This window comes from Clupea harengus, chromosome 5, assembly GCF_900700415.2.
Source record: "Clupea harengus chromosome 5, Ch_v2.0.2, whole genome shotgun sequence".
NCBI classification, from domain to species: domain Eukaryota; kingdom Metazoa; phylum Chordata; class Actinopteri; order Clupeiformes; family Clupeidae; genus Clupea; species Clupea harengus.
The window spans coordinates 2,622,281-2,647,191 of NC_045156.1; the positions used below are offsets into that span (position 1 = coordinate 2,622,281).

The window sequence follows — 24,911 nt, forward strand, 5'->3', positions numbered from 1 at the left end:
TTACGGTACGTTGTGCGTGCGTGTCGGATGACAAACAGGGACAGATTTCTGACAGTACGGAGTAGTGGCATAGTTTACGATGGCTATTTTAGGACGAGGGAGAAGTAATGAAGAAGTAATGGAATAAACTGTTTTAAAACGTAACGCGTAGGTGTTTGTAACAGGGACCAGCGACTTGCCAGGATATGCTTGAGATTTGGTGGAATTACTTTGAAGAGAAGAGGCACACGAAGTCACATTATTGCAAAAGAGGGAATCACAGGACCGAGAAACGGGAAAGTAGCTGTGTTTATGAACCAAAAGAAGTAGTTGAAATGTCATTATTTTAAGCGAACCTGACTCCACGCGACTTGAACACAGCTAGACCAGATCACGTTGGACTATCGGGAGTCTGTCTTTAGATAAGGTAAGTTGAATTCTCATTTAGACTAAACTCAGTATAGTTCCAGCATCAATGAGCACAGCACAGAACACAGCATAATGTTGATGATGGTTTAAGTTCGAGATTATGTGCGCGCGGGTGAAGGCTACGTGTGCGCGTGTTTCAAATATTGGAGTAGGGCCCCCCTAAAGAGGACAGGAATTTGGGGTTATACATTCTTTAACACTCAACTGTTCAGCCAGTCAGCGAATTTCGGGATGAAATCAGGAAACAGCCCACTTCTGCATTAGGTTTGTTACCATAGTTTGTATTATTTATGAAGAGATGAATCAGACAAAGACATGTTGTTTTTGCTTATTGTGGATAGCTGGGGCTTGTATCACGTGAGGGATTAGCAAACCAGATGGCTACTGTAGCAAGCTAAGTTAGCTTCCATGTTGATCAGAAATAGATTAGGGTCATTACATTAGGTATCATAAATCACTGTTCAGCATCCTAGCAAGGCACTTAGTAGTAAACCAGGCAGTGCGCAAAGAAACGTGCTCTATCTCTTGTTTGTACCAGAGGTATAAACCATTATTTTAACAGCTATAACAGCTGATAGATCTTATTATTGTTCCAGAGTAAACCAGCATCACAATCTATGTTTCATATTACAACCCTGACTTTGTAGACGTCAGCACTCGCGCTATTGACCTTCGTGATACACTACACATATTAAGGAAATGTTTATAAATCGTTTTAGTACGCAGTGTGCTTCTCTATTGCTAGAGTAACGTTATAACAGTCGTATTGGTTGTAATCTTTTCAGATTTCAGTTGATTGCTGAGGGAAACCAAACGCAGGATGGTCACTGAATTTAGATATTTGGCTTTGTGAGATATATCAGCCCTCTATCCAGACGAAGTCAACAACAGTACAAAAAATATAATTCGGTCTCCGCCTGAATTTTTTTCTCACACACTCTAACATTCCCAAAACGTCCCGTTTACTGTTTACATCCGTCTGTTACTGGGTGAAAGAGCGCTGTTGTTGGCTGGGTGATTTTTAGTTTTTTACACTGAGCCATAACCTCCTGGCTGTGAGCAATGGATTTGTCATCATTTAACTGTTAATGAGTAGTAATTCTTCCACCTAGTTGTGTTGGTGTATCCCTTCCATTGGGAAATCCTGTGGTTAAATGTTTACAGTAAGCGTACACATCCTTTCTGATTCTTATTCTTAGAAACGTTCTGTTGTCATTGAAAAAGGATTCATGATTTTTTTCAATTGAAATGGAGCAAAAGATCTAGTTAAAGCTGCAGTCTCTACTCAGAAATGCAGTTTAGGACACTGAAAGGTATTGTGATTTGAATAGAGAAAGTCTCCATTATTTGTTCCCTGTCTCTGCTGTCATTTTTCATAATCGTTGGCTGAGGTGAATTTGCTAGACGTACAAAGGACTTTTTGGACCTTTTGGACAAAAGGACATTTTGTTAAAAGACTAAAGCGGGGCACTGTAGTCACATTGTCATGGTTGTATGTTTTACAAGTGATACCACCAAGGGAAGCACCCAACAGAAGAACAGGGTGCATGAATGAAAAAGCAAGGGTGTAACACAACCTGGCTGGCGAATCACTGTGTAACATCGTAACACTGTAACATTATATGCTGTTATCTTCATAGCCGCTTACTGAGGTGAAGCTGCTAGATGCACAAAGGATTTATTCTTTTTTGAGAAGGTTGAGGACTGAACTTGTAGCTTTTCAAAGAACCTGTTAAAAGACGTTTTTTTACTGAAAGGATAGAATGAAAACATAGCCGATACATCAGCAGTTTTTTCTCTTCTTTCAAAACTCATCTGGATGTTTGAGTTGTGAAATAACGCAGCTAGTCATCCAAAAGTACATAAGTGGCTTTCACAGTCATCTAAATGCCACAAAGGTCTTGGGGCTGCTGCGTCATCAAAGCTAAGCACTCCCTTCATAGGAGGAGGGATTACCAGGGCCTCTTTGATGCACCTCTGCTATTCAGATTTCAGCCATGGGTATTTTAAATAGGGCCCTCACAGGCTTCTGCATTTCTGTCATCTGGAGGTGCCTCTGAATTTCCCAGTGTCAAGTTGACCAAACTGCGGTACATGAAGGTGTTAGGCAAGTGGCAGGTCCTTGGCAGGTTCAGGCTTATATGCTTTTTTATATCACATCCATAACACATAATTGTTGCAATGTGTGTTATAGAATAATATAAGTTAATAAGCATCTTTTTGTTTGATTATTTGTCACATTGTGGTTACTTCACATGTAAAAAATCCAATATTCATTTGTGTCTTGTAGTTTACATATCAATGCAATGTGGTTATTCATGTAACATAAAAATAACATTTCCATGGCTTTGACGCTACTCATTTGGTTGCTAATAAAGCTTTTGCATGCACCCGTTGCTCCTTACTCGTCACACTAACCACATCTGTTTAGAGTAACTGTCTTAGACGCAGAGCCAGACACGGTTTGTGCCACTTATCTCTTTGCTTCTTCCTCTCTGGGCTATATTTGCCTTTTGCTTAGTTTCTGTGTCTCATTGTCTAGCTTAAGGCATGTCTGTCTGTCTGTCTGTCTGTCAAGAGGTTGGGGCTGTAGCTTCCTTCCTTCTGTCTGGCGCTCTCACATGTGGAGGTTCACACCATTCTGGCGGAGAGGGTGCTGCCCCCCCTCCCTCTTCCCTGCATGTGGCTTGCTGACTGACCTCAGACCTGCTGAATTTGCGCTGAACTGCCTGTCACACCTGTTTGTTTCATCCATTTTATGTGTGGCGCTGAGGGGTTTTGTGTCACACGAATGTTTTTTCGGAGGCCTACGAAAGGAAGATGAGTCAGAATCAGTTTATGTTTAGTATATAGATCCACATTAATCAGTGCATCGTAGTGTTTATATTACTGTTATGAAAGGCTTTGTACTGTTATGTGTAAGCCTTTATCCCAAGCCCAGATTAGCCTATCATGGTCATTGTTTTTACAAATGGAAACCAGGTTCTCAGAACCCACAAGTGAGGATTTGTATCAAAGGAGAGCTAACCTATCCAATTAAACAATTAATCAATTTACTTAGCCCATAATGGCTTTCGAGATACAAGTGCTTTGCAGAAGTTGAGCGTTAGAAATAGGAATTAAGTGACCGAGTTGCCTGGTCCTGTTGCCTAGGAGAGCTGGCTGTAAAGGTGCTATGTGTGGTAAGTGGTGAGTGGGGGTGGAGTTGAGGTGGGGCTGCCAGCCTTAAAGCAGATTTCTGACTAGTCTCTCATTGGTAATCCACTCAGACTTCATGTGCCTGTGCATTGTTTACCCTCTATGTGCTGCGGGTAGGAGCTGCTCTGCAGGGCTGCCAAATAGTGTTTGTCAGAGTTTTCTTATTTCTTTCGTTTTTTTTTCTACACAGATTTTTGGTTGACTATATATCATATACTTAGACTTCACCAATCCACATGAAACTTGGCATGATTGTGGGAATATAAGGTTCATGTCCATAGGTGGGGTGTCCCTTTGTTTAAGATTATAAAATGTTTGTTCATAGGGGGCAGTGCAACTGACATATGTCAATAATTTTGTGAATTTTGTCCATAGTGGGTGCTGCAACTGGCAAATTTCAATATCTCAAGAATGACCAAAGGTAAATGTTTTAAAGTTTGGTATGCTTATACTTGGCTACATTCAGTGGATGTATGCCAAATTCTGTTACATTTTGTCCATGGGGGGGGGGGGGGGGGGGGCTGCAACTGACACATTTCAATATCTCAGGAATTGCATAAGCTAAAATTTGGAAATTTGGTATGCTTATACTTGGCTACATTTGTCTCCTTAAGTTCCATTTGGCTTGCTCAACAAAATGGTTACCTATGGCCAATCAAAATTCAGCAACTAATACATGCTTGTGTGAATGGCCAATGGCCCAAAGGAATTTTGTAGTCTCGTTAATAATGCTGTATAGAAGCTATTTACCCAATAAACAAACAAATCATCTGCCGTGCTGGCTTGCCTCATAGCATTCCATTTGATAGCCAAGCTGAAAAATCCAAAAGTTTCCCTTTAAGGTCCCTTTTCAGTTCTTGGTACTAGAGGCAGTATGTTATTTCGGGTTTTCCAATACAGCAGCCACTTCTGGCCTCTTAACCTTAACCCAGAAGGTCATATCTCAGGAACTCTTTGAAGACAAGAAACTTTGTGTATGGAGGTGGTGCAAAAAGGTTGCATCATTTGACAATAAATTGCCAGAAAAGCCAGATATATCAAATATGATACAAAAATAAATCAAATGAAAATGACAAAACATTTTGTTTTTGTATCTTGTCAAAAGGTCCATCAAACACCACAACTTAAAACATTTGAATTTTCTGGTTAACATGGGATGTGTCAGTCTTTACAGGGTTAAATTACATGTGTATATATAAATATATATTATTCTCTCTTTTTATATATATTTTCAATACTGTTTTTATTTTCTTAGTTTCACTTCATTCTTACTCATTCTGTCACTTAATGCGGTGGTCATACTGCAGTACACTATGCAGTACATCTAGTTTGATGACCAGGGTCCCTTTTTCCATCTTGCAGCAGCAGCCTACGTCATTGAGGCTAACCTGTGGTGGTGATTTTTGCTCCACTATATGCAGCACTCAACACCACTTCATGCATAAAAAGTTCACAGGCTATATTTACCTAAATGCATTGATGGGGGCTCATTGTAACAACTGATAGTGGTATCAGTGTGTTGTTTTGTTGTTGCCATCATGGATGAGCCTATTTCCTTAATCAGTGCTCATGAAAAGAGTCTTCTGTCTTCTGATGAGATCTTGATGAGAATGCATAGCAACTACTCCTGCTGTAGTCATGAAAACATGTTCTGAGTTGATGTGCTGGCTCTCATGCACATATACATTTATCATTTTTCATTTAGACACTTTCATCCTAAGCATCTTACAGTATTGAACAGTTCTACATTTCCATCAGGCAGTGGGCTCTCTGGCTATCCAATCCATGACCTACCAGTTGAGCCACAGAAACACATTGCATATCTTAAATCTTTATGAATGGGAACACAGGCTTAGTCCAACTGACTATGCAGAGAGCATTCTCCACATATGCAGCACCTTATGTGACCTGGCACATATGTACAGTACGTTCTCAGAGAGTAGTCTGAATAGCGGGAGTATGGAACCATTCGACACACAGTACCGCCAGTCCTGTTTCAGTTTCAAGATGGTTAATGTCTGTTGAGGAACAAAAGGCTTGTTTTCTTGTGTTTTTTTCCTAACTGATTGTAGTGACTCAGCCAAGCGTGTTGCACGGGTGGCGTGATATGCGTTGTGGGTGTTTCAGTTCTTTAGATGGTCACAGAAAAAACATCACCTACGACAGTTCTGGAAAGTGAGAATAGCGTGCCATTAGGAACAGCGTTTATTGTCAGTGCCTTCCAAGAATTCTATAGGGTTTTTATCCATTTTGTAGTTAAGTTGTATCTGGAGGGATGAGGGACTTTGCTTGAGCATTGAAACAGCATTGAGTAGTTATAACTTATATACTTTTACCTAATTTAGAATTGAACACATCCAGTCAAAATCAAGTAGTATACATTGAAACTGTCCATGTCAGTTTGCCTTTGTGCGAGGATACCCTTTTAGTTTAGTACCCAGACTATAGTTTTATGATGATGCATCCAAAAACAAGACCATCTTTGGTTTAAAAGGTTACCTTTTGAAGTTTTTCCAAGTTTACTTGATCAATTTAAATTATAAACTGTAGCGAACAACTGGGATTTAAGTGTAGTAATTTAAGATTAGTTTTATAATCTGCTGGCTAGGTATTGGTTTATTTAGTGATTGATAGTATTTGTATGTTATTAATTATTGATTTTGTATATGTTGATATTCAACTTAGCTTAATTACAGATTGCCCTATATTTAAACTATTATGTTTTTAAAGTTCCTTAATAGCTACAAAATATTGGCCTTTTACCTATTCATATAATCGTATGTTGTTGCACTTAGGTAGAACCCTTTAAGCTTTCAGTCAAGCATACTTTTGTCATGAAACTTTCATTATGAATTTGAGTGAGGTTTTGCCACAGCAGCAACACTTTCACTTTTTATGCACACCTAGGTACAATTCTTTACTCTGTCACTGAATGGAGTGGGGTAGGGCTGAACGATTTGGGAAAATAATCTAATTGCAATTTTTTACCAAAATATTGCGATTCGATATGCGATTTTTTTTTTTTATCCTCTTTTTTTCCCAACAAAACGTAATGAATGATTTAAATATGACCAACACAATATTAGATACATTTAGTGTAAAATATTCTTTCCCACATTTTACATTTTTATTTAACTGCTCATTACAGAAACAAGAACAACAAATCGGTGGCTTTGCCACTGTGCATTTAAGTAATTTTAAAAAAGTAATTTTAAGTATAAACACTAGGCATGCACTTTTTAAACACTGTGTGCAAAATGTACCATCTTAAAAAAAAAAAAAAAAATATTATTTTTTTTTTTTTTTTTTTTTTTTGTGACCACGTTTTTTAATCGCGAACGTTGCGGTTAGAAAATCGCGTTCTATCATATCGCGATTAAATCGCAAATGCAATTAATCGTTCAGCCCTAGAGTGGGGGGTTGTGTGTGTGTGCGTGTGTGTGTGTGTGTGTGTGTCTGTGTGTGTGTGTGTGTGTGTGTGTGTGTGTGTGTGTGTGTGTGTGTGTGTGGGGAGGTGAGCCATACCAAAGGCAGCAGCACCCCTGAACACCCTCTGACCTGGAAAGACCTTCTTTCCTGTGCATTTCCACCACTTCCCGTCTCTGCGCAGTCTTGAGAGTGGATGTCTCACCATAGATTTTCCATTACTGACTAGCTGCTCCCATTCGCTGCTAATCTGCTCTTATTTAACAGGGAACATGAATGCATTCTTTGGTTCTCTCCTCCGCTAATCACGATAAAGCTGCAGATTAGGGAAGGTTTAGTGTGTTTTTTTTTCCATAAAGATCGCCATCTACAGGATATGGAGTAGCTTACTAGTGCTTGGGGCTGTTGACGTCACGGCTCCCCTCATCCCACATCACCCACATCACCCACATCCCCCTCCGTCGTGGTCCATTACCAACCAACAGTAGTTTTTTTACTTGAACCATCAATATGAAACGATACAGCCTCAGTGAAAAAAAACCTGTTTCAGTAAACACACCAGCCACTTCTGAAGTACAACTTTTCCAAGCAGTGGAAACCAGAGCTGCGAGGAAGTTGCAGCCAGTTCAGTCTCCAACGCAGCCTTCCATTAGAGCTTGTATGACCCTTCCATCGCCCCGTGTCCTCCCTTCGGACGAGGCTTCCAGGAATCCCTGCCACACCCCAGGAAACCTCTGGATTCCAACACAATCTCAGGAGCTTAAGCATCTAAGATGTTGACAGAGCAGAGAGATCCGATATGACCACCCAGTGAAAGTTGTCTGCTGCCAAACGTGGCAGCCTAAATTGAGGCCATGCATACTAAAGGCTGACTCTAGCCAGGGCCCAGGCTTAACCTAATGACAGGCAGGCTCATATAGAAGAGAGTGCAGTCATCCAAGTCAAATTGTAGAGTGGTGCTGCATATTTAGCAGGAAAGCTACAATGCCTGACTGCCATTTTTAAATGATTGAGGAAAGTGCTGGAAAGATCAGGGTTTTGTGAGGTGTGAATCATAAGACAAAGAAGACATGAACCATTGCAATTCAGAGGACATTAAAGAGGTATTGTACACTTAGATATGCTTCTTGAGCTGTTAACTAAATTATATGACTGTACCGTGATTAAACAAATCAATGCTGGTGTTGACAAGATTGGTAAGGGTTGAAAATAGCTTAACACACCATGCTAACGTAGAGGCAACCAGTCAGTACGTCTCTACATCCTGATATTGACGGCCCACCTCCCCCAGCCCCCGCCTGTGAGTGTGGGTCCCATCTTCATTTGCTGATCGAGACTCATAATTTACAGGAGTTTTATCAATGCTTGCGCTCCCTTGTAAATCAACTCCTGACCTGCGGGCACAATGTTCTCCGGGGTTGAACTTCAGCACAAAAAGCAAACACATTTAAAAAACAAACAGGCCCCTAGTTTGAAAACGAAAACAGGTGGAAACTAAAGAGGCATGTGCACTGTTACAGAGAAGAAAACGCTTCAGAAAGGTGTGGTTAGATTGGGAAGAGCCAGGCCGAATTGAATCAGTTATAGGTTTGGTTAAAGTCGACCAATAGCATGGCCAAGCAATCCCTTTAAACCGAATGCCTCAGACTAGATTACAATGATGATGGCAATATCACTGCGGGTTCTGGACAGTGTTTGCCAGGAGGCTTTTCCAAGGAATAAACCATAGTCCTGTTTAAAACAATTCAGTTCATGACATATAATTGCAGCTTGTCAGAGATGTTTTCAAATGCCCGAGCCACATCCCAAATAACTGAGTGTTGTATTGTTAATCAGGGTATGCGATTTGGCAAAAATAAAACTTTTGAAAAGGAATCCCAGGTTTTCTTAATATGCTCAATATCTCATGTTTTCTTAATGACTCCTTTTCCCAGTAGGATATGTACAGTGAGGTGATGCGAGAGAAAGGCCTTAAGCGTTTACTTCAACAGCATATTAGGTTCTTCTCTGGTAACTATGATCTTCCACATTAATTAGTGAAAGAATTCATTTAGAAAACACTGTTCATGACTTAAGAATGTATTAACCAAGTGCCTTGTATTAATAATTACCTTGTATGAATCATGTAAGCAGGAACATGGCTTTTCTGTATTTCTGTGTGTGTGTAACTTAGATTATTAGGTGCTGACGCCATGTAGTCTGCATATGAGTAAGAGTTAAATGTGTAAGGAGAAGGACCTTCTGCATATGTTTGGGTGGGCTCAGAGGTGATAAGAAGGGTCGAACTGACATCCTTGCATTTCAGAAAGCCAGTTGGGATTACTCAAAAGGACTTTAAGTCGAGCGTGGCTATTCTTGCTGACATTAGAAACATTTATGGCATCAGAATTAGATAAATCTTAAGTATATAAACCCTGTGCGATGTTAGTGAAATTGCTTCACTTTCATCCTTGTGCTGTGAGTGAGCCCGATTGCAATTGTTACTGAATAAATATACTGATCTAAAACTCCGGAGTCCTGAGATAACTTGAGTGAATTTTCACCTAACAATTAGATTGAACATTTTTACGTAGAATTATTCTGAGAACAAACTGTTGGCTATTAGGTGTAGGCGATGCATCCAGAATTACAGCAGAGCTGAACAGATGAGAGAAAGCCTGTTTGGCATTTACTAAGACAGTACGCAGGGTTGAAAAGAACCTGATGTGTAAAACACAGCAGTGACCGTTAACCTATGAATGGGGAGTGCATAAGATATGGGAGGTTGCAAGCAATGTTTAGATGATTGAGAACACCTGGGTCAACCTAAAAGCAATCTCGTTGGAAAGAAAAGAGACCTTTTGTGGAAAATGCACTCTTACAGTGCAGCATTTCTTCTTCTGCCTTGGTGTCATTAGTCTTGTGTATTCGTCTCGTGGATGACAATCGTTTACTGCTAACTGAGAATTTAATTCAAGTCGAACAAATTAGACCTCTAGCCAGAGCCTCGAGTTTTTAAAAGGGGTTAAACATTTAAAAACATTTTTCTTTTTCTTTTTAAAAGCCTGATAGGATATCGGTTAACTTCAAGCATATTCGAGATAGATTAATTAAATTAAACCATAACACAAGTGGTGCTGCTTCCACGCTTCCTTGCTAAAAGTCCTCCAATAGAGGAAACGTGATATTTATTTGCCAGACAGATAAATCAGAATTGGGCAGTAATGGTTTGTGATTGGCATGTGCACATTTTTCATTGTCAGAGAAGAATATTTCGTCATGTCTAAAGCCAAAAGCCACGCCATATTTCATATATCTCTGGAGTTTAAGATAACTCACCCTGGCAGAATAGGCACTTTTCACCAAGTTTCTGCCACAAAATACTGTCTTAAAGTTTATGTTTATTTTTTATGTTTATGGTATTTGGCAGAAGCTTTTATCCAAAGCCACTTACAAAATATGATTGGAAAATAGAATATAAATAATAATAATAATTATTATTTAATAAGTATTCTTATTCTTATTGTTATTATGAGGTATTATTATGTTTCTTGTTGGACATTAGGGGTGCTTTTAACTCACAAGACAGCCCTCCCATTAGGGAGCATTTTGTACTTTCTCTCAGACACTTTCAGGAAACAAACTTGAGCCTATTGCCCTCGCTCCCAGAAACTAGTCTCAGCCCCCTGCTCGCACGAACCCTCTTCCCCTGCACTCGCTTGCAAGTGTGGGGGCTTTGTTTCCCAAAGCCTCCCCTCCCCACATGCCTCCCCTCTTCATCCCCAACCACAGCTCCTCCTCCTCCTCCTCCTCCTCCTCCTCCTACAGAGTCTGTAAGGGAAAGAGCAGAGTCTCTGCCGCACGCGTGCGTGTGTGTGTGTGTGTGTGTGTCTGCCTTTGCTGTTGCTGCTATGACTGCTGCAGCGATGCAGGAACCAGCCCTGTGTGGGAAAGGTCACATCTGATAGCCGATCCGACTGCGGGATGTGCTCAGACAAAACCAGACACGCTAGACCTCGGCCCTGGGAAACAGGTGCCTCTCAGCTCTTCCTATTTTTTTCCCTCTTCCTTTGACTCTTCCTCTACTTCTTTCTCTTTTCCAATCCTTCTTCTTCTCCTACTTCTCTGTCTTCTATCCCCTGGATTTACCCTCGTTTTCTTGCCCCCTGCTGCTCTTCTTGTCATCCACTCTTTGCATTCTTGGTCTTGTTTTTTTTTTTCTTTTTCTTTCAGCTCGAACCAACATACTCTTCTGTGTACACACGTGCTGGAGGCTCCAGGGGCCTAATCTTTCCCTTGCCTACTCTCAGACCCCCTACTGGTGGTCCACCTTCGCTTCCCCAGACTCCCCCCTCCTCTCCTCTCTGTCCTCTCCTCGGCAGGCCTCTGGATCCACCCCCCATAAGCCTCCCTAGCCTCACACATCTCTCTGAATGGCCCCATGTGTGACAATAACTTGAGAGTTTCAGTTCATGGCCCCTTGCTGGGGAGCACCATGTGGGACGAAGCTTGCACAGCTGCAGGCTACTAAGAGAGAGAGATCGCATATCTGTAGCTACGCTGCTTTGTTGTTTCTCCAACAATTATACTTGGAAGCCTTCAGAGATGGTAACTCTGAGAAAAACCTGCCACTTTGTGAGATAACAGCAGGGTTATGTTTCATGGGGGAAAGTAAAGTAAACAAAAAGCGGACTTGACTGAGTAAATACTTGAGAGTGCGTTGACATGTGTTCCCTGTTGTTTCCAGGAGGACGGCGATGGCGTTGGCATGAGGGGGGGAGTGCGCGACCACGTAGCGACGGCAGAGCCATGGAAGAGTCCAGGACGTCAATGTTGACGGCCAACCAGAACGAAGACCCCAAGGCGTGGGGCAAGAGCGACAAGAAGAGGCCCAAAGGAAAGCTCTCTCCCTCTAGTCGACATTCATCCCCTGGGCCCCCGGAGGAGGAGACGGGGCTGGATGACAAGATGGAGCTGGGGAGCGCCGGGGAGGAGAGCAGCTGGCTGGAGGCCTCCCCGGAGGAGCAGTCCTGGGACAGGGGGTCGCAGAATGGGCACGCGGGCGAGGAGGAACCACTGGAGAAAGGCAGCTCCAGCAACAGTGCCAGCTGCAGCACGGGTAGCCCTGCCCCCTCCAGCAGTGGCACAGGTGAGACATCTCTGCCATCTCAGCTCATCTCTGTGAAAAACTCCCGTCAGCCACTACCCCAACCCTGGTCAGACAGTAACATAATGTATACTCATTCAGCAAATACGTTTATCCTAATCAACTTACAGCACAGTGCAGATGTACAGTACACTGGATATCAAACCCATGATCTATGACGCTTTTCTCAATGTTGAGCCACAGGTGCACCAATACCATACACACACATCATGTGGTCGAACCCAGTCATAAACTGTAATCTTCAGTTCAGCACACAAAGGTCTGTAGGAACGTGTACAACCAAAAGTCTTAACCTGCTCTCATCAACAGCAGAGATGGCTGCAGGCCTAACCCATAACCTACTCTCTACCAGCCATAACCCTTAACCCTCTTCACACCACCCATCAGAATATCAGAAAGTACCAGCGAGAATGACTAATGGCATGACTGCATTGGCGTGAAAACAAGTGTTGACTTAACGCATTACCTCCGCTGTAGTTCTACGGGACAGAGGTTGCTGCTTGTCATGTCATATATCAAGCTCATGTGACAGGGTGTAAGCCACTTACAAATTGCAATTGAAAAATCAATTATAAATAATAATAATCATTATTAATAAGTATTACTATTATTATTTGAGTCATAATCTTTAACCCTCTTTACACCACAAATCAGAAAATGTCAGCTAATGTCTAATGCCATGACTCATTACCTCCACTGTAGTTGTATGGGGCAGACATTGCTGTTTGTCATGTCATATAAAAACCTCTGGCAGCTCAAGCTCCTGCGTCAGGGTGCCACGCCTGCTGACTGAAATAAGAACCCTCTCCTTAACCTTTCGCCTACACTGGGCCTGTCAAGATGACTTCTCCTTTAGTCCTCTCCACAGGCTAGCAGGGAGAGGAGGCAGACCTCAATAGTGTGTTTAGGGATGAACATGTACAATACCTATAGCGTTGGAGCTTTTGGCCGGTGCCTTTTGTGACGTATCAACTTATATAATATGTCCAATACTTCTGACGTTATTGCACTCGTCCTAGATGGTTTCACAGTATCCATAATACCTCGTACATTTTTTGACAGTGCAGTACTATTTCGCCCCCTATGTTTTTGGTGTTGTCTTAAGCAAAGGTTGAGCATAGACTTTGGGGTTTGCAATGTAAGTAATGAATGTAAATACACTGTTCTGTGAGGATGAAGTGATGCTCAGGGCCAAAGCAATTCCCTGTCAGAGAATACTGTATGCAGTATGTAGGACGGAACAGCATGGATATTTACTGAGAATGTACTGCCTTGTGTTCCTCTATACAACAAACACATTGTCACCAATGCATGTACAATAAAAGTCAAATTGATTCCACTGGCATAGGCATGAATAGATACAAAGGGCAGTAGGTAGAGAGTCTATTATGAGCACCAGTTTCTGGGACTAAAAGAAAACAGCGTTCTTTCAAAATAAATACTACCTTGTTTGTTTTTTCCTTTTGTTCCAAAGGTCAGTGTAAAGAGTGCTCATGTTACATGTCCTGAATGCACCATTGTGACTTCCTGTTTGTGTTTTGTACAGCTTATACAAATGTTGCCAAAGCCAATGGCCTCCTTTGCGTAAACGATGAACGCACTTTGAACTAGTGACAGAGGTTCCATTGAAAACCCTCCGTTTCTGTTTATTTAGAAACACGGCAGATAGGGCCTGGCAATTCTCTTTATTTTTCGAGCTCCACCTCTACAATGGCAATGAAAAGCGTTGTTGACGTCCTCAGAGAATCGTTATGTGTAATGATTTAATTTGTCCCTGTCTGTGTTTGTTTGTTTTTCCACCCCTTCGAGCTGCCAACACCCAGCGCTTTGATGCTGTTTAAAACCAGAGTCGAATTTCTCTATGGCTTCTAGAGATATAGATGTAAAGGCGAGAGTGTGAGTGAATGTGCATATAATACTGTGGCACCCATCCCCCTGTAGAGGATCCCCCTCCACACTCACACACTCACACACACACACATACACGCACGCACACACACACACACACACATACACTCACACACACACACACACCCACACACACACACACACACACACACTCACACACACACACACACACACACACACACACGAACACACACACACACACGCACATACACTCACACTTCAGGTTAGTACTTCTTTTTCTCCTAAGCTCACTAGCTGGAAAGTTCCGGCGCGGAGCTGCGGTTGTTGATGTTTGTTTTGGCTGGCCTGAGAAAGGCCCCCCTCGTCAGCAGCCCAGTGGTGCCAAGACACTGAGCTAACACACAGGGTTCAACAGAGGAGAGGATCAGCTTTCTCACAAACACCGTGAGGGGGGGGGGTGACACACCGGGCTGGCTGGCCGGCTGGAGGGTGAGAGGGTTTACCTGGGCCCTGGAACTGGGATTTCATCTGCAGGGTTGTCCAGAAGAGGAAAGAAAACACTGGAAAATGTGTCCAAGTGTACATGCCAGATGTGATTGTAAGAAAGGAGTGAGGGACCTCAAATCAACTTTTTGTTCTTGAAACCAAAAATACACGGAGATAATAATCAACAGTACACACCTCCACTGTGCATCAGTGATGGCTAACGAAGCGCTCTGGGTGGGCAGGTTTGCATGTCTGTGTGAGAACCTGGGTTTATTTTTTGCCGAACCGGTTTCATGTTCTTGGGCATGGAGAGGCCGTGGGAGGGTTTCAGGTAGTCACTGAGCCACTCAGTGGGGGCCTCCCCAGAGCCTGACCCCCTGCTGACCCCAAGCTCATGTGACAGGTCAGCCCCGTCACCCAGGCGCTGTAGGGGCGAGACTCAAAGCCTCTGCTCCTGCTGCTGCGTCTGAAGCTGAGGTCCAGAGGACACGGAGCACTTTCCCACGTCTCAGGTCTGAGACAAGGAGAGAGTGTGGAGTACTACAGAATATACACAAACATATTTATAAACACACCTTCACAGGCACTTGCAATGCACAAATATGTAATCATACTCACACATTCACAAACACACATCACACTTTCACAAACGTTCTCGCATGCATATATATAGATGCAAACATAACACATTTAAACACATAGTTGACTGACATGTATAAACACACATGCATACACATTCTTACACACACACACACACACACACACATTCTCTGCGTGCCTTGGGGTCCGTGTGGAGAGTCTTTAGCGAGGAGGTTTTCATCCTGGTCTCGGCAGTAACAGACAGAATCTATTTTATGACTCCTCCCTGCCAAATGCTCCCACTCACCCAGTAAATCTACACAGCTCCAGTGCTGTTTTTACAACTCCCTCTAATTTAATTGCTGTCGTAATTCCACTGGAGACACAGTACCAATGTTTGGGTGGGATAGTGAAAGCACCTAGAGTTTAGTGATGATGTGAAAGGGATAATTTTAAAGTTACTTTCAAACCCTGTAATCTCGAACCTGATCAGCAGCCTGAGACCTTGAGGTGTTTTCTCACATCCTATGATGGCTTGATCTTAGATAACTTGTATATTTCCGGAAAAATAAAGTCTAGCCTTTTGATATCATAGCTTAGCACTTAGGATATCCTATCGGCATTGCCAGCTCAGCATTGTTCCTTGGTAGCTTTGACCTCTTTGAACCCATTCAGGTGTTACTTAATTATGAAGGGTATGACCTTGGGTGTCCACTGACTTGGGCTTGGGGTTGTCTCCTCTGAATAATTATATGTGTGTGTGTGTCTGTGTGTTTCATTGTGCTTGTATATTGGCCATTGCAGGAACTGATGGTTCTGTCTTGGTTCTTGGGTACTTGGGTGACTTTTTCTGTGGCTCATTATGAGACCCACCTTTAGAGTTTTTTTGCCTGCTGTTTGCCTGATCACAGCTGCATCAGCCCCTTCACTTTAAATCTTTACTAGTTTACTAATCCTTATTTTAAATCAAATGTGATCATTCTTTCATTTACCCATTGTAACAATGACGACTCTTATACCAATGTCTTTTAAATACTAAATAGTGTCATTTAAGACAGTAAAGAACACATCAACATCTTTTTTTAATCCCTTGCCTTACATATTCTCTCCTTAGCAGTAAACTTGGAAATGATCTAATTTTACGATTTTACAGAATCTATTGTTCAGATTTTTAACCACGTCAGGTAGCGCTTCATATATTTTGATAAAGAAAATGTTGACGCACTGCGTCTCTCTCTCTTCTTCTTCTCCTTCTTTTTCTATATGTCTTCATCTTGTTGAGTACAGTTGTAGAAATATCTATCTTAAGTTAAAAAAAGTTGGTAAACTCTGTATGGTGTCTCCTTGGCAGACCTGTCTCAGACGTCTCCTCCGTCGCTGTCAGACCAGCTGCTTCTGGGTCGGGACGACAGATCCGGGATCAACGTGGAGTGCCGCATCTGTGGTGACAGGGCCTCCGGCTTCCACTACGGTGTTCATGCCTGCGAGGGCTGCAAGGTGAGGCCTGGGCTTTCAAAACCGTCATGGGTTGTCAAACACACACAGTATACGCTTACAGTATATATGTACACAGTATATACTATGTTTAATAAGTGAATCATGGAGAATTCCTTTGTGACATCTACTTGCCAGACCACTATATACTTCCAGTATTTGCTAGTTCCCACGCCTTTAGGTTGGCTGTGGGGCACTGGTGTTTAGAGTGCACTGTATGGACTGAGAGACGGTTTGGTTATGTACCATCTTATTATTCACATTGGCACGTATTCAAGCAGTGTCTGTCTCTCCGCGTAAATGCTACACGCTAGTTGATGGTCCCCCGGGACTTGGGCCTCCTCAGGTGAGGCATCCTGGGTCCCCTGGTGGGCAGAAGCCCCAGGCCACTGGGCTGTAATCCATCCCATGCCTCAGCAGGAAACAGACCACTCTGGTATGAGAGGAAAATATCAGGTCATGGCTCAGTCTACATATGGGCTGGCTACTGCTAACTTTGCTGGATTTTTGCTGGATCTAATGGGTGAATCTAATTTAGCTTGGAATTAACTTGTTTAAAAAGAAATGTTAACTTAAGTCCTCATTGGTAAACATATGATTACTCATGTAATAGTATTCTTTGAAGACCACTGTCTCATTCAAACAATTATTTTCTCTTTTTTATCCTCCCACATTTTTTTCATTCACTCTCTTCCTTTCCTTCCTTGTTCTTCTGTAACTCTTCTTCCTCATTCCTTTGTTCCTCCTCCTCCTCCTCTGCTCCTCTGCTCCTCCTCCTCCTCCTCTTGTCCGTGTGCAGGGCTTTTTCCGGCGGACCATCAGGATGAAGCTGGAGTATGAACGCTGTGACCGAAGCTGTAAAATCCAGAAGAAGAGCCGCAACAAGTGCCAGTACTGCCGCTTCCAGAAGTGCCTGATGCTGGGCATGTCCCACGATGGTGAGGGGAGGAGAATGAAAAGAGGAGAAAAGCAAGAGAGGGGGTGGAGGGAGAAGGATGAATGGGTAGAAAGAGATGGGAAGAAAGAATTACAGTGTTAAGGGTAGGCGATTCTGGAGAAACTAGCAAGAGTAAGATTTCAACCAAAAGTAGAGCCCCAAAACATGCACTGCCTACTGTCAGAGCAGAAGTACGCAAAAGAGCGTTGGAATCGAGCCGAAGAATTGTTGTCATCGCTAATGTATCCAACATGAGACTTCATGTCTCATTCACCTGTCTCACAACTACAAAAACACACAAATAAGCTACATCACTACAATTGAAAAAACATTTTGTTCAAAGCCAATATAGACTGACATAAGATAAAATACCTTCAAATGACAATTGCTCACAACTACAATGCAGACACCTGCAAACATATACACAGATACACTACATAAAAGGCACAAGTACAAATAGCTACAGCCTTCTAGGGTTAGCTCTGGGATAACACATAAGCTACTACATTGGCTACACAGTTCAGGAAAATAACAAATTCCGTCCAAACCAAACCAGATAATTACCTGTCCAACAGAAATACAGCAACCATGGCGTCACTTTTCAGGACCTTAGAGCAACATTATGTTGACCTTAAATTTGACCTTAAAATAACAGCTTCAAAATCATTTTGGTTGTACACTGACTTATAATACGGACAATGGCGTCTGTGCCACAGCACGCATGGTGCGCCTGGTATTGCACTGTGTAACTTTGGTGGTCATGGCGCGACACGTAATGGCACCTACCACACAACAACAACTAGACCCTTCTGCTAGCTATAAGAGGAAGTTAGCGCAGTATTCTCTGTATAGACATCATGGCAGAGGTGACGAAGAAACCGAGTTATTATCTGTCTCATGTATACTGTCGGGTCATAGTGACAGTTTAAGTTATCTGCTGCAGCTTTAAAACAGTACGGGTGTGGGAGCTGTGGCGCAAGTAGTAGCATCCTAACCAGATACGGGTCTAGTTCCGTCCGGCTGTCATTTCACGATCCCACTCCCATCTCTCTCTCCGTCTCATTTCCTGTCTATCTGTACCATTCTACCTCAAAAAAAAAAACCTGCAATAAGGGTGAAATGAAAAGGAGAGTGGAAGGCGATGGAGAGAAGAGAGGAAGCTCAGAGACTGAGAATATTGAGAGAGCAGACAGAGAGGAGAGTGGAAGGATAACATTGGAAAACGAGAGAGGATGAGAATGAAAGAGAAAGAGGGGAAAAGTTACAGGGCAGGAGAGGCAACAGAGGGTGTGTGTGACGTGGAGAGACAGAGAGGTCACAAGAGCAAGCACTTTTGTTTTCATTTAGTTCAATTTATTTCTCTCTGACCACACAGAAAACCCACTCATGAATAAGTGTGTGTGTGTGAACACTTTCATGAGGTGAGACCTCTGTGTAGAACAACAGAGGATGAAGCTCACATTTATCTTTCTCTCTCTTTCCCAATGCCTCTGCTTTCTTTTTGATCTTTGCAAACTCTCTTTGACTATCTTTCTATCTCACTTTCTCTCTCTTTTACACTTTCTGCCTGTCTCTTTCTCTCTTTTTCTATAACTCTCTCTCTCTCTCTCTCCTCCACAGCGATCCGGTATGGCCGTATGCCAGAGGCGGAGAAGAGGAAGCTGGTGGCAGGGCTGCTGGCTGGAGAAGCGTGCAGTCAGAACTCCGGAGCCTCAGACCTCAAGTCACTGGCCAAGCGTGTCAACAACGCTTACCAGAAGAACCTCAACATGACCAAGAAGAAGGCCCGCAGTATCCTGACCGGCAAGACCAGCTCCACCACAGTAAGAGCCGGCACCAGCAGCAGTAGCGGAAACAAAAATGTAAAACACATTTAACTATATACATCAAACATGCAATGATGTTTATTAGCACATTAGACTCACTGTAATTTCTCGTATATTTAAAATGTTTTTATAGGGGTAGTTATCTTATTGCTCCTCAGTCATAGGTTAAAGAGTGAGCCAACCTGCAAGGCTCTGACACTTCAGTTTTATTGAATATTTTAGAGATCTTGGTTCTACAGTTTCGCCTAGATTTGACTACTTCATACTGTAGTGAGAGCAGGTGTCATTGAGTTTGCATTCTGTTCATTAGTGGCTGTTGAGTTTCATCCATAGACGCTTGTGATAAACAGTCCCATACAAACAACAGCATTGGCTTGATAGAGGACTAGCCAACTAGTGTTTTGTATAATATTAAAAATGAAAACAACAATAAGTGTTCATCAGCACACGAGACATAATTTCTGGATATTTAGTCATGTGTTTCATCCACAGCCGTTTGTGATCCATGACATGGACACGCTGTGGCAGGCGGAGAATGGGCTGGTGTGGAACCAGCTGGTGAACGGGGCGCCCCCACACAAGGAGATCGGGGTTCACGTGTTCTACCGCTGCCAGTGTACCACCGTAGAGACAGTGCGTGAGCTCACCGAGTTCGCTAAGAGCATCCCAGGGTTCCAGGACCTCTTCCTCAATGACCAGGTAGTTACATATATTCCTGTATCTAACCAACCCACCACCGTCTACTAAAATCAGAGATGTCATTTTTACTATGGCATGCCACAGGACCGGGCTTGAGATTGGGTACAAACCCTGGTTTGGGCAATGGAAGAGTTAGTAGGCTACAGTTTAGCAGCCTCCGGACACTTGACTGCTTCATGTCCTGGTGAAGTTTTTCAAGTGTTTCCATGCCACTGTTAAAATAGACTTGCCCTTAGGAATATTGGGATTTAGGCCTTCGTACTAACAAAATGATATTAAAATTATTCAAATTGTTGCCGTTGTCTACTAGGTGACGCTACTCAAGTACGGGGTGCATGAGGCCATCTTCGCCATGCTACCGTCACTCATGAACAAGGACGGCCTGCTGGTGGCCAACGGGCTGGGCTTTGTGACGCGGGAGTTCCTGCGTAGCTTACGAAAGCCCTTCAGTGAGATCATGGAGCCCAAGTTTGAGTTTGCCGTCAAGTTCAATGCACTCGAGCTGGACGACAGCGACCTGGCGCTGTACGTGGCAGCCATCATCCTCTGCGGAGGTGAGGAAGAATGAGTGGGATGTTTACATTCCTGTTTATTACTGATTCTGGCCATGTTGGAAGAAACTGAGATACAAACAGTCTAGCACGATGGAGTGGACATGAGGGGCAGAGACCCACACAGAAACAAACATCCTTCTGTATTTATCTAAAGGCACACACACATTAAGGAGAAATAGTCCAACACAAAAAAGACACCAAGGCTCCAAAATGTAAATACAATTGGGTTTACATGAGTTCACTACCCACAAATCGAACTCTCAAATAGAAAACAGAAATGAACAAAACAGTGATTTTTTTTCCTTTAATAAAAACACATTCCCAGAGTACACTAATAAAATGCAAATCTATGTGTCTCTAGACCGACCTGGGCTGATGAATATCAAGCAGGTGGAGGACATCCAGGACAACATCCTGCAGGCCCTGAACCTCCACCTAAACACCAACCACCCGGACTCCAGCTTCATCTTCCCCAAGCTGCTGCAGAAGATGGCCGACCTGCGGCAGCTGGTCACCGAGAACGCCCTGCTGGTCCAGAAGATCAAGAAGACCGAGTCTGAGACCTCGCTGCATCCACTACTGCAAGAGATCTACAGGGACATGTACTGAAGAAGGACACAAGGGCTCAGAGACCCACACAGACACAAACACCCGTCTAGATGGATGTGCAGACACACACACGCGCACACACACACACACAAACACATACACACACACGCACACACACACACACACACATGCATGTACTTGTGAACTGGATAAGTGCAAGTTCTTGAGGTTACTGAGCATTAGAGAAAAGGTCAAGGAGTGTGTTGAAAAAGAAGAAGAAGCAGAAGGCACCAACTTCCTACCCCACAAACCAATGCAATTCTTTTTTTGTCATAAGAGATGATGTCTATTCTCATAACAGATGATTGTGGTTCACTATTTTTATACTGCGGATTTTTGTAGCCTCCTCTTTTGGGGTATTTCTATTGATCAATTTTTATTGGTCCTGGTCTGTTGGTCAAGTTTTACTACTGTATAGAATTTGAAATAAGACTATGCATATTTTGTTTAACCAAATGTTTTAAAAGTTATTGAAATCAAGGACTTACTAAAACTATTAGTTAATATTGAGAACTTTCCCAATAGCTTCAAGATTTCTCTGGTGTAGCCTAATACATAAGAGTGTGTGCAATCACTTTCAGTCTCCCTCTCGCCCTCCCTCTGGCTCATCCTTGACAGATCCTTGAAGCACACACACACACACACAGAAAAACTTACCCTGCAGTTCAATGTTTTTAGAGCACCGAGGAGGTGAAATGTGAGAGTAAAACAGGACTTCACTGAGGTCAGGGCTGACCTGAGATCCTCATGGACAGTATTGCTTCATACAACCTCCAAACCTCAGTTTTTTTCTTTGTCTTGTTGTATTTGTCATGTGATGGGTCTATTCCGTAGTTCTGAGGATTGTTAATGACAATACTGTGAAGGAAAAAAAACTTGATCACAGGGTCTTGCTAAATGTATCATTACCCGGCAGAATTGTAACATAATCTATTTCTGCATCCTCCATGGTAGCTTGTAGTAGCTGTTGGTTTGAGAGTAAAGCTGCTGTAACTGGGAACTGGTTGTTGGGCATGCAAGATAAACTGATCTTAGATTTGATTCTTATCTCAAAATTAGATCCCTTTTGGATCTCCCTGGATCTTTAATCCTTTCAACACAGTCTGGCAGGATTAATAGATCAGGAAATGGCTTACCTGATGGGCACCCCGTCAGAAGATTATATTGTGTGTGTGCACAGCACATTAATAGAAAAGGGTGGACTCTGTTTGATAAATCTGGCTGATGTTAGCATTTACAGCACCTTTAACTCTCTACCGTTCTTAGTTTCAAAAGCCCAACTCTATACCTATGTGTCGCCATTCATGGACCTTTCTGTCAAGCCCTGTGAACATGGTGCCTTGATGATGACCCCTGATGGAAGTTCACCCCTTTCCTCTCATAGGTCATAGGTCTTCTTAGTTCTCATTCACTAACTATATGTGTTTGCAAAATCCTTTTGGAGTTGTGGAATCTGTGGAATATACTAAACGTTAACTATATCCAGGTTGTTCTACTGATACCCAGTGTCTTTTCCAAGGGGTTTTGGACTCCAGAATATGGTAATTAACTAGTTTTGACTGAAACATAGCAGTTGCGTAAGCAAAAGAGGTCCACATTTACCAGCAACAATTGACATCTCTTCACATTACTTGGGTTTGGTCCATTAATTTCACTAACTTCCAAGCGAAACTTTGTCCCCTTCCATGAATTTATAAGAGTGAATGGGATACGCCGCGACTGAAAGGTCCCACTTTGTGGGGCACGGGTAACCCAGGTAACCCAGCGGCCGTGTTAGCCATGCTGAGATTCCGGGTGGGACTTCAGTGGGACTGAAAGACGTGGCGTCTTCATGTCCCGTCAGTCCTAATCGCACATGCTGTACTCTTAGTCTTCTTCAAGCCAGCTCTCTAGCGGTGTGTCCTCGTCATCAGTAGCCTTCCATGCATTCTTGTCTAAACTGGTGTTTGTCAGTTCATCATTTGATCATGTTATAGTAATTATCTTTATGTGCCATGTCTTCTTTCTTTCTTTCTTTTGGTTCCTGAATGCATCATCACACCAAGATGAAATCAAAGCAGTTCACATCTCATCGATTGTTGTTATGGTGACTCCAGGAGGTCAGATCTTGAGTGAGGTGCTTTTTCCTGATTGGCTCATTGAGATTCTGATGTTCTGTCACAGTTGCAGTATAAGCAGTCTGCCACAAAGGACCCAAGTTGACATAAAAAAAGTATATTGTTAGCATGTTTCCCGTAAGTCCTGAACCTCAGTCTGGTGAGCCTGTTGCAGTTTTTTTTTCCAGTCCTATGCATATTTCTTTCAATCCTATGCACACTGTGTCCAAGCTCTGGATACATTACATTGACATATAGACTATACTATGTACATTCAGTTCATATATTGTCTCATTGTGGGCCTCCGGATATCTTGGTATGGTGCTGCTATTTTTTCCGTTTGTGTTATGTTAGCTGACATAGTAACTCTTCCTGGCCTCCCGCTGTGCAGAAAAATACATATTTCCTCTATGAGCACTGTCTTTGTACAGAGGCGAAGCTGTGAACACACAGTGGTGGACACTGTGCTGGTCTCTTATGTTGTTTGTTATTTTTTCTGTTACTGAATAGAACAAAGTTACAACTGAAGATTACCGCAGTATCATTTGTATCCATTTTATGGAAAATGAGTAAAACTTTTTACAATCTGTCATTGACTGGTGTTTCTGTTACCATGCATTATTTGTGTTTAATCTGATGTAACATTGAATCAGAAGGTTAATACCCTCAAATACTAGTGTTTTAAACTGAGAGTGATCTCTGAAGATTGTCTGGATTAAGGGTCGAACTTCAGAAGTTGAGTCAACATAGAAGTGTATCACATTTTGTTTCATCATTCTATTTTGTGACAGTGACAGTGACAATACTTTCACATGACTTAATCAGAATTTCCACCACAGCACGCAAGCTTTGTGATGCCTTATATGGTTGAAGAGTAGCCTGTTCAGGTGGGTACCTGAACTTAAAGCAACACTGTGCCGGAATTAACAGGTTTGGTAAATGATGGTAATGGGAAGGACGGATAAACACCTCTTATCCCCACCAGCAGCCCAGGCTATGCAATGTGTAGTTAATGTGGTAAGAAACTGTTTCACAGCATGAGATCACCATCAATGTAGCCAAAAGATACCAGTTTGCTTGCTATCAGTGCCAACTGTGCTGTTGTTGGTGTTTCCGATGTTTTTGCATGCCTTTTATGTAGTTAGTTTGCTGGTTTTACACGAAAAAAAACTCCTTATTGCTGCTTTAATTTTGCATCCCTTTGTCCTCTGAATCAGTGTGTCACCCTAAGATTGATACATAGATACACTGAATAAATAGATACATGGATAAATCGATATAAAGGTAGTTACATTAATATCCTGTTATATTTCCACATAGCTGCATAGACAAATACATAATACACAATAAAGGCAGAAACTTTACAAACATACAAATATGTTATAATGCTATTGCGCAATGGCGCTGAGGATGTTTCTCTAGTGCAGTGTCTGAGAGAGCATGAATGTGTTGTGGTGTTGTGAGATGTATGGAGCCCTGAGCAGGCCTCTGTTTCCCCTGGTATTTCCTCAGCGAGGTGCTGCTTCGCGTTTGAACTGTGGGAGCCGGGCAGCAGAAATGTGTTCAGCAGATGTCTCTCTCTCT

At 42.5% G+C, this 24,911-nt stretch overlaps 1 protein-coding gene across 4 annotated transcripts; it reads left to right on the top strand.

The window, feature by feature from the left end:
• Positions 1-23,919, top strand: pparda (peroxisome proliferator-activated receptor delta a). Of its 4 annotated transcripts, none has more exons than XM_031567306.2 (9): positions 1-406; positions 3,982-4,027; positions 11,759-12,160; positions 16,464-16,609; positions 17,406-17,544; positions 19,164-19,405; positions 19,862-20,068; positions 20,379-20,622; positions 20,984-23,919. In XM_031567306.2, the coding sequence occupies exons 2-9, from the start codon at positions 4,018-4,020 to the stop codon at positions 21,229-21,231; spliced, it is 1,638 nt and encodes a 545-aa protein (XP_031423166.1). In that variant the 5' UTR covers positions 1-406; positions 3,982-4,017; the 3' UTR covers positions 21,232-23,919. The 4 variants fall into 4 exon arrangements, with proteins under 4 accessions (XP_031423166.1, XP_012683056.1, XP_042563694.1 ...); XM_012827602.3 differs by having other exon boundaries at positions 3-406; positions 19,164-19,366; XM_042707760.1 differs by lacking the exon at positions 3,982-4,027 and having other exon boundaries at positions 3-406.
• The last annotated feature ends 992 nt before the right edge of the window (positions 23,920-24,911 follow it).

Coding starts and splice junctions, on each gene's coding strand:
- pparda (XM_031567306.2), top strand. Junction 17,545..19,163: donor GCTGGGCATGTCCCACGATG/GTGAGGGGAGGA, acceptor TCTCCTCCACAG/CGATCCGGTATGGCCGTATG. Junction 19,406..19,861: donor GCAGTAGCGGAAACAAAAAT/GTAAAACACATT, acceptor TTTCATCCACAG/CCGTTTGTGATCCATGACAT.